The following is a 10,741-nucleotide window of genomic DNA, read 5'->3' on the forward strand; positions in this document are numbered from 1 at the left end:
GGTTGGTGGGTGGGTAGTGGAAGCAGGAGTCACTATAAATGCCCCCTGGGAGGTTAAGGCTGTTAGGTTTGTATTATTTTATTTGGGGGCGCCACTAGTTATTTCCATTGGACGGGGAAGGATGGACTGAACAACTGATTTGATGTACACCATTTATTCCGATGCTTGGAATGCTCGGAATAAATGACAAAGATATTCTGGGCTCACAGCAAGCTTGCAGATAAAGAGTGGAGGACGAAGGATGGAATGCAATTATTGCGCACTGCCCAAAGGCCATGTGCAGCTTGAAAGTAATGAATGCTTGAAAAATATATAACAACCTTGAAACGCTTCTCCGACACAAAGGTCGCAAAATAATTTAGCCGAACAGTCCCCACGTCACCCGAGGAACCAGAGTGAATCGAGGATTGTGATATTATGCCTCAAAAAACAAGAACGCTCTCTCAAAATGATTATAAAGCCAAATTAAAGCAACCACTCAGAAAGACGAGTGCTAATATAGCAATGGTATCAAAAACACTCAAGACGAGCTGGGTGTGATAAATAGTGAATTTCACAATTTACCATTTTCACAATTTACCATTTCAAATTTAAACTATAGCTTGCACTAAGCAATTGCGGTACTCTTAAATGCATGTGCTGTAATTACAGCTGTTAAACGACATTACTCTCATGGGAATGTCTGTTACAAGTATCGTAATGTCCCAGGTTTGTCAATTAAAGTTCGCTGGTGTATCGCGGATCTTATTTCACTGCAATTTGTTTTGCGCTGAGCATCTTCCAAGAACATTCCCGTTACAACCCCCAGGTAAAATGACAATACCGCATAGCAACTGTACAAATCTTAAGGTCCGTCAACTCGAGATGGAAGACGTAGAAAATGAGTGTCATCCAACATTCATTGGAATCAATACGGCCCAGCATGCAGCAAGCACCCTTGCCACCAATCCGGTTTATACATTTCACGCTGCATTCCCACATTGCAACACAAATGAACTGTCACCCTGCTGCAACGTGAACATCAAAATGGACTCGGAACGTTTCTCTCCCAGCGTAGTAGTTATATTATGTAAAAATATGCGAACCGCTGATTATCCAAGGGTTTCCTTCAAAATGTAAGACCTCTTATTCCAGTAGTTCTTAACCTTTAATGCAGCCTGCAACCCTTTGGTTCCCAATCGTAATTTAATTGTATAAATACAGAGGGGTTTATTAAACCAAGTAGTTGTACTTACGTGTCCGTGCTGAATTTGTTTCGATTATTTAATTTCTAAAACAATCTGGCCATGTCACACGCACCCAAGGAAGGGCGCTACGTCCAAAGTGGCCATCAATCTGTACATCTGATGTACTACATCAGGCAGACGAGATGGAAACCTTGTCTATTTCCAGCCTGCAAGTTGAGTATACTTTTTTAACTACTGTCTTAGTTTAATGAAAAGGATCTTTGTTTATCGAAGAAAACCTCACGAGTCTCAATGATTATTTAACAAAAACCTGAATTAGGATGTCTAATAATGTATCAGTGACGTTTAGCATTTGGGAGGAAACCGGAGGCACCCAGATACAACTCCACACACAAGGGGGTAAAACATAGCAAGTTCTACACACGGTATGTTTGCAACCCAAGCCTACTACAATAATTCCTAAGCAGTGACACCTCCAAAACGACCCAGGCTTAAACCTCTGGGCTCTGATCCGAGTACATAACAGGTACTGTGTAAACGAAAGTGTATTGTCGTGTATTTTATTTAGAAATATTGATAGCATGACCGTAACTTGAGACTCCAAACCTAATTTCGTAGGTGAACTTTGAGCAACTCAATTTCCACTCGGACTGGAATGCACCCAGAATAAACATCAACCCTCGTCCACGACACATCGAATCACCGGGACGCGGTCGATTAGTGGCTCTTCACCAGAGGTTCACGCACCCTCTGTGGGTGCAAAATTCCCTTTCTGGAGGTGCGAGACATGGCCAAAGTTGTGTTAGAAGGTAAATCATCGAAACATTCAGTACAGGCACGTGAGCACTGCTTTGTTTCATTAAACCCCTCTGTGTTGATTATCACTATACTTGTGTCTAACGGTTGAGAACCAAAGGGGTGCAAGGCTGCAGTGCAGGTTAAAAAACACTGGGGTAGATCATTGCATCTTTGACATGCAGAAATAACAAACACTGGAATGCTCAAAATGTTTGTATTTGAGTGCCATCAATGTTATCTTTAAAATTGGACAGAATATTGGCATCGAGATATCGAGCGATACCACCATGCCATGGGTGATGCAATACAAAATTGCAAAGTGTTCTGATCAGCACGAGGTTGTCAATTTAAGTTGAGACATTGATCGTGCCAAGAGCCGAACACCTCAATCCACGTTTTCAGTGCAATGGTACCAGCACACCAAACATACTGCAAATGCAATCAGGATTCACTCACTCAACCATTGACCTTCACCAAGCATCATATCACAAAAACAAATATCAATATTGCACACAAATGTGGCAATTGTGACAAAGACGTTTAAACGTTTGGTATTGAAATATTACGTTTGTATGGTATTGTACAATCAGAAACAAAACGTGTTGTGTATTAACATATGTACAAAATAATACTAACTTCACCTTTTAATATACTCACTAGGTTTAGCCATTGCCCTTCTGTTTCTCTTCAGGCCTTGTCCTCAACTCTGCCATATATTTTTGACTGCAACTACGGTGGTTTCATTGAAATGTTGAACTACCACCTCGTGACCGCATCCCAATTCAGCGTCGTGTCACACCCAGTGGTGCATGTCCATTGGTCTGTCACTCTCCACTTAGCGGAGCCATCAATGAACACCATGTGCCGAAACGCAGACGGAACTATCATTCCCACAAACACATTTGGGGTGCTTTTATTCACTAATGTGCCTCTTGAGGGTGCTTAATATCATTTGTGAGGGTTTTAAAAATACCATAAGGCCCTGCCAACATTTGCAGCTTGAGGGCAAAATTGTTTTTGTAGGGAGCTGTAAAAGCCGATGTCCAAAGTGCCCATAAATCTGGACATCAGGCATGCAAGATGGAAACCATATATTATTTTCAGCCTGCAAGTTGAGTATACTTTTTTTTCCCCCCAACACCTTTGCGAGGCAGTTAAATGCTAGTTGAATTCAGAATCAATGTCAGCATTGCTGTTTACTGTTTTTAAGAACATGAGCAGATATTCTAGTGAAGATGTAATCTGCTTAGTGGGACATGTACAATCACAAACTGGGTCAACAGTGAGTGCTAAGAACCCTTTCACTGGCGAAAAGACAGCTAACCTGTCCCGAGGCTAAAAACAACAAAGGAATGGAGAGCTCCATTCTCCCAGTTAAGGCAGCATACACATCTGGCAACAAATATTAAAAAACACAAACTACACCAACGTGAAGTCCAAGGGGTTTATTGTTTCAAAACATCACGTTAACCGGTCTGCATTTCACTTGGGCTTCTGGGTCTGGGCCTTCAGCACCTTGACAACGATCTTCTGTTCCTCAATCAGGAAGGCGCGCTTGATTCTGTAACAAAGAAAAACACGGTTACAATCGAGCATATTAGAAATAATGCAAGATTTTGTCTCATTTGGGCTCCCACCTGGATATACAGATGGTGCATTTATGTATTTATGAAAAGCGATTTGCCAACCCACTGCTGGATGAGGGCCTCCCCACACCGTGCAGACCATCGTTCATACCATACTTCACCACGTTGGTCAGTGTGGGTTGTTGAAAGCGGAGGGAGGGGGGGGGCACTGACGTTGGCAAAGCTAAAGCACCGCAAGTACAATAATTAAATGTGCTGCACTGCCCTATGCTGCCAAGCACATCGTCCTGAAGCATAGAACGCCTGTCATTCATGGTGGTAACCAAATTAAGCACGAAATACAGGCTCTGACATCTTAAGAAATCCGGCACATTCCAAGTGATTTGATTATCGGGATGCATGTGCAATATGTAAATAGTTTATAAAATGTGGGAAAATCCACACTCTTGACTCAACCCAAGATATCCGGAAACTAGTTTAACCAAGTATTAATTATTTACAGCTGAACATGTGCATTATGAATTATTCATAGCTGAGTGGTGCAAGGCTACTAAGAATGTAATCATAAACAGAATCGGAGCTTAATACCTATGGACTTGAGTATCAAAAGTGTGACAGTGGAAATGAACACTTCCAATTACTCAATCAACTACAACATTTCATACTTTTAGCTGACAATATCCAACATTGGGGAAAGTAATCTACATGATCACCAACGGTAAGGTACAAGGCCCTTCAAATTGTAAGCAATTCCACTATAAGACTTCAAAAAGGGAATTATCAACGCTTCAAAGCAACGCCAAATTCAGTACGTGCAGCGGGTACTCACATTATGCGTTAAATTTATTTGCTAGCTTTTGACATCACGTTGCCAGATGGCGGGGGTTTCTAGCTTGCAAACTCAGCACCGCACGGCTAATGAACAGCCTTCATTAAATTTCCATTTCACTAAGAGGCCCGTCGCAAACCCACCCAACGTTATTAAAGTCGGCGCGGCTAGAACGACACAACATGCGTGTTCACAGTTCGATAATGCTGCAACACCCGACCGATTGGTTTTTAAATGTTATCGTAATTATTCGAATTGATACTGCAAACGGTAAAAATACTTTTTCTAGCAGCTGCCAGATGAGAGGTCAATGAATTTGGTTCCTTAAGCGTATGCGATAAGCTCCAAGAATAATTTCAAAATGACTTTACGGTGTACATTTTTGTAAATTAAATTGAGTGCTACAGTGCGACGGGGGTAACGCTCCCCAGTGAATTATTAAAATTGCACATGCTAGCTCTTCTTACAGAATCCATGCAATTTATGTGATTAATCTTTACAAAAGAATATTAAAAAAGCTATTTATTTGAAAACGCTCCACTTGGCATTAATAGATTGGGCTTCTTTTTGTTGAGGGTTTATTTTCAAAAACTCGTCCAAATACAGGGGGGGGGGGGTTTACACAATCCACAGAGCTGGTGGCAGAGTATTCACAGTTTTGGCCCTTGTGATGAAACAGACCATTTTGCCAACACCAACAAGGATAACTTTAAATCAACATTTTGTTAATATGTTTCAGCACAGCTTAAGGACTTGGATGCAGATTAACGTTGACAAATAGATTCGAGTTCACTCGCAATTTCATTTCCTCACTGTAAATTCAACTTAAAAAACGAACCTCTTCATGGAGTCTAAGCGACCATAAAATCTAATTAACAAGTACAGAATTAACTAAGCTTGCCAAATTCCATGGGACATTCTTATTTTTTTTGTGTCACCTTCATAATTCCTAGTTACGGAATTATTGCCAATATGCAGGTTAATAAATGAAAAACACATCACTAAAAGTATTTAGTGTTCCTGACGTCTTTAAATGGCACAAGATATGAGCACAGTTAAGTACATATAACCAGTTGCCATTGGTGTACATTGTCAGGAATTGTATGCAGTCTATGGGTACTGCGCTTACCACCACAATAATTTGAGCAAAGCACAAGACGAAAACATGATGGGTTAAAACCACATTCCAATGTTATTTAGGAAGTCCTAATGCCTATTCAGAAAATTAGAAAGTGTTAAAGAAGATGAAAATATGTTTTAAAGACATCATAGGGTAGGAAAATGTAATAATTGAAGTATACACAACTGAGAAGGGGGGATAAAGCAGTAGTACAGTGGTTTGTACACTGAATACGATTTCAGGAATGGCTAACAGCAGTGGCAAGTGATATCTGAACAGGTCCTAGGCCGACCTGTACGGTCAAAGCAACACCCATTATTTAACAGAATGGAGGCCTTCATCCAGCAGTGGATAGAAAGAGCTGCACATACTATGCAAATATATCACTGGGAAAGGGGCAAGGTGCAATAAACCCCAGCAATCAATCAGAATATTCATTTATCCTGGCTGGAGGAATCCGATGGGCTATAAAGTTATTTTTCACAAATGTCCAATATTTCAGTTGTCCTCCAGGAGTATGTTCAGTTCTTGCAGCCGCAAGGCGACATTTACCTGTCGCGGACGCACTTGGCGCACATGGAGCCTCCGTAAGCCCTGGAAACGTGCTTCTTGGTCTTTGACAACCTCTTGAGCACAGCCGGCCTCACCGCCTTCACCTACAGGTGTACACATGTCAGCATCAGCAACAGGCCAAGTAAATGACACCAACCCCATCATGGGACCACAAATGGTAACGGAGCAGTGCCCCCCATTGTAATAAACTGGCAATGGGATTCATTATGATTTTATCAGCCAATTTTTTTTATCTGAAAATATTCATACCATTTTTTAATGACCATAGCTTCCAATGGATGTGATTTTGAATAAATATTGCCACTTGGAATTTTGAACAGCATGGCAGCAGTCCAATTTCAGTACAAGTAATGCGACTAAGTTGATTAGGCCATGGAAACACCTGTCCTTAAATTACAAAAATACTTTTACAGCTGAATTTTTTTAAATCAATTTCATCATCCAACAAGTGCAAAGTGTATGCTGTCATTTTATATTTCTACACATGAGAAATGCACTCGCAGTACTTGGCAATTGACACAAAACGCTTTTGCTACTCATGGCCACAGCCAATTTTTCTTAAAATTAAGTGTGTAGTGTCCAACATTACCCTCCGCAGGCGAGCAACACGACTGCTATTTAAACGCGTCACAACCCAGCTTAATGCAGCCACGAAGCATTTCCGTAATGAGTCAAGTGCCTGCGCCTTAATAGCGAAAGGCGTTCCCACCCAAAAGCCATCATTGTACAAAGGCCCATTTACAGAACTTTCTGACCCAATGATTTAATAGCACCAACAGTTGTCCAATGTCTACGTCACAGAACACAAAACGCTACAGCCAACAGTAGAATGAAACTGCAGAGTGCGCGGCTAGGACCCGTTCTAAATAGAATTTTAAATTAATGAAATTGTCAGCACGATGCTTTAAAGTGCATTTGACAATGCAGTGCTGGCCTGCAAAGAAACAAATGGCACGTAATTGAAAAATGTACAGTTGTAGCCAAGGAATAACAAATATTCACGACGCAAAACCTAATATTGCCATGTTATGTGTTTGGGATTTTTGTCGCCACATTTAAGAAAGATGAATTGTGCGTCAAAACGGGTAGCAAGCTTAGCACACCGCTTTACACACACATCAAGAGCAATGTATGAAAAATGTCAGGTACAGGTGCAACTCCTTACTCCACGCAGCCGGCCGGGGCACAGTCCACACGCAGACTTGGGGGCCTTGCCAACCTTCTTCATGTACAGGTACACCAGCCGGCCACCGGGGGTCTTTGACCTGTACCACCACAAAATAGAATAACAGCGCGATTGTATTATTACATCGTAGTATGGGGCACGTCTCACCAACATATTTGTGTACTTAGTCAAGTAAACCACTTTTGAAGCTGCCCTCTCCCTTCCCCCAAAACGTTTTAGAGCAGATCATATACTATGCAACCCGTATTCAGTAACTTTCAAGATGCCTTCGCTACTCCACATGACCTACCCCTCAAAATCTTAAAAATCATTCCTACGAGCATGGTACACATATCACGCTAGGCCTATGCCTGTAGAAGTTGTCCTGAAATTGCCCAATGCATGGCTGGCACATGTTAATTCCATTTCAGTGGACTTGGCCTGGAAAGATCACCAAACATTGAAGACAAATTACATTTGTATTATCACTTTGTTTTTCTTAATTTACATTACTAAACCATGTAAATAATGTATCTGTGCGTGGCACTTGGAAGCGCTCAACTTTAATGGTAGTCTTAAATAATTGGTGAAAACGATACGCATTCCTGCAGGAGGGTCATGATTGAGTCAGTTAACCTTGGCCCACATTTTGATTCGTAATAAGAACCAAGCTACTACACACTTAACTAAAGACAGTTTAAACACCGAGTAAACGTCCCACAATGCACGTGTTCGAGTCAAGCGGCCCAAAGATGTGGACCAAGGGAGGTGAGAGGGGAGCCACTCACAGCCTCGTTTTGTTGGAGGCCGTGTTGTAGGACAGCCTACGGCGGTAAGTGAGGCGCTGCACCATCTTGGCTTTCTGAAGGAAAAAAACACAAGGTTTGTGAGCTTCACATACACATGCTCAAGTGTCCAATATACACGCGTACACACTGTCCCTTGACAAAAAAACCTCATCAGACGTTAAGATGAAGCACGTTGGATTCTCCAAATAATGCTTTAAAATTGTGAAGTGATCAGACGCGAAGTCTCGGTGGGATCTCTTCTGGTAAAATAAAAGTCCATCGGTTAATCGAAAACTCCACACCTCACTGGGCCCGCTCTACAACGTTAAGTGCACAAACTATGCGTCTACGTTTGCGCTGTGGCCCACACAGTGCTGATGAGACATTCTAAACCGGTTCAGTCTGCCTGCATACAATTCTGCAGCAGAAAGTCTACAAAGTGCACTGGTGCAGCAAGGGACACTCGAAAGCAACCACCACGTTCGTTACTAACACTGGCTTCATCACCAGCCATGATATTTCGTGACCATCTGCCACATTGCAGGTAGGCTGACGTTTCGGGCAATGATCCTTCACAGCAACGCTGATCCACACGAACTACAATTTACGATGACGGCCTATTACGTTACAATTATTTCTGGCAATGAGACAAGACCCGAGTCCGCAAAATTCTCCATGTATTAATCACCTTAATGAGTGATCAATACACAAGCTTCACATTAAGAGGGTCTCTTGTCACTGCATGTAACAAACAACCATCGTTACTACAGTCCTCGTGACATGCAGTACGAGTATTTTTGGGTTTCGGCAGATGCAGTATTTTAGAGCGATTGTTTTAGTTTTGGCGCAAAGCTAAGATGGTACGAGTTTGGGCCGTCAGGGGGCAGGTTTACTGTGCAAGCGGTGCCGCACGTTGCTCTGCGAGCCACGAATCTGCGGGGCCGCAAGTCGAGACACAGACAGCAGCCGGGTGGCCTTGGCGCTTTCAAACAACTCTGGGATACTTCTCATCACGCTGGAATCTCTCTCGCTCGGTGCAAGCCAGTCAATTAGCATGTCGATGCACTGCCACGCGTTTAAATGTACACAAACGGTAAAACCTTAAGCTTCCAGGCCCGACTAGGTCCGTCCCAATTCTGAGAACGCAAACCAATAAATCGATCAGCCCATCGCTGAATGAAGGTCTCCCCCCTCGCTATACACGCCACGACATCCGCGTAAAACACAATCGTTTAAGGCGTTTAACGACAACGCAACGCGCCCCGCTTGGATGTTGGTCGCCATGCGCGTTCCAAGCGAATGCGCCGGCCGCTACGGATCTAGGCCCATGCCAACACCAGGCGGTGGTGGCTGGAAAAAATCGCGGATGTATCCGGAGCTCGAATGAAACGAATCGATCGGGAACGACAAAGTTGATGCTTTCGTGGTCGCGTCCGACGCGGCGACCGCTCGTTCGCGGGTCGCGATCGAACGGACGCGATTTCTCGCGCGGGAAACCTGCGGATGGCGACGGATCCAAGTCACCAGCAAGTCGCCGAGTCGCCCTACCTTGCTCAGACGAAACCGGAAAAGGAGGGAGGCCCTGTGAGTTCAAAGGTTAAATGGCGGAACGCCCCCGCCCCCCCCGGAAGATGGAAGCGTTTCCGGGTCGTAACGAGGGAAGGGGCGAGCGGGTGGGGGTCGGGTGAACGTGACGTCACGCGCCAGTGCAAACTCCGCCTTGATGACGTCATGTGCACCGTCGCCGCGCGTGTCGAAGGTTTATTTTCTGTATTACGTAACAATCGAGCTGTTGGGATGACGTAATACTCATGCCTGCCGAGCGTGATGACGTGACGTAATTGGGTTTTTTCTCTCGGGGGGTGGGGGCGGTGCGAAATGATTTGGCTTGATGACCTCACAACGTAACGGACGCTGGGCCGCGATGACGACATTTCGTTTCTTTACGGCACACGCCCGGGGAGCGGTGGGGAGGGGCACTGACGTAATGCAGGTCGCAGCAACTGCAGCTCGCTTGAGCGCGTTCAGCTTGAGCGCGTTCAGCTTGAGCGCGTTCAGCTTGAGCGCGTTCAGCTTTCGCGACCACTATAATCCATAACAAAGTTGTTTTTGGTGGGGGTGGGGCCATCATATGGCGTAAATCGCCTGGTGAAACTGGCTCTAATCACCGGCGAAATGTCAGAGTACTCAAATTGTAAATGACGTGGGTTTTGCTCTCCAGCACACCGGGGGTGCTGAAGTAGTAACTAATCAGCAGCACGGTTTGTTAACGTGCCCAACCTTACTAATTGGCTGTGTCGGGTGGTGGTGGGTTAACGACACCTTTATATGTATGCAGCACGCTGTTCGCGTGACATCTCATGCAACTACTGGGCGTCTATATTCTTGTTCTTTCGGTAAAGTCACGTAGAAGGGAAATAATAAAAATATAAACAATACAAATTCTCACGACGTTTCGACTGCAACACAAGCAATCATCATCAGGTGTGAAAAAAAATATCTTCATAGCTCACCGCCGGAATCCTCCACTGCATATACCGAGACATGTTCTGATTCTGATCTTCCTTGCAACGCGCGTCCGCGTCTCCTCGCCTTGCGGTGGCTCTTGCCGGGCTTGGGCAAGTCGCCTCGCGAGTAAGGGATGGTCACCGGCGAGAGAAACCTAACGACCGGTGCTTTAATAACATCTCCTTGC

At 44.0% G+C, this 10,741-nt stretch overlaps 1 protein-coding gene across 2 annotated transcripts; it reads right to left on the bottom strand.

The window, feature by feature from the left end:
- Window positions 1-3,415: 3,415 nt before the first annotated feature.
- On the bottom strand, window positions 3,416-9,674 carry RPL34 (ribosomal protein L34). Of its 2 annotated transcripts, none has more exons than XM_061571314.1 (5): window positions 9,595-9,674; window positions 8,047-8,120; window positions 7,259-7,358; window positions 6,073-6,176; window positions 3,416-3,546 (listed from the first exon to the last, which is right to left on the bottom strand). In XM_061571314.1, exons 2-5 carry the CDS (start codon window positions 8,109-8,111, stop codon window positions 3,468-3,470), a joined length of 348 nt encoding a protein of 115 aa, XP_061427298.1. In that variant the 5' UTR covers window positions 8,112-8,120; window positions 9,595-9,674; the 3' UTR covers window positions 3,416-3,467. The 2 variants fall into 2 exon arrangements, with proteins under 2 accessions (XP_061427298.1, XP_061427297.1); XM_061571313.1 differs by having other exon boundaries at window positions 9,544-9,609.
- Window positions 9,675-10,741: the final 1,067 nt, after the last annotated feature.

This window comes from Lethenteron reissneri, chromosome 47 (assembly GCF_015708825.2).
Source record: "Lethenteron reissneri isolate LAM-NWPU_2019-01 chromosome 47, ASM1570882v1, whole genome shotgun sequence".
Taxonomy (NCBI): domain Eukaryota; kingdom Metazoa; phylum Chordata; class Hyperoartia; order Petromyzontiformes; family Petromyzontidae; genus Lethenteron; species Lethenteron reissneri.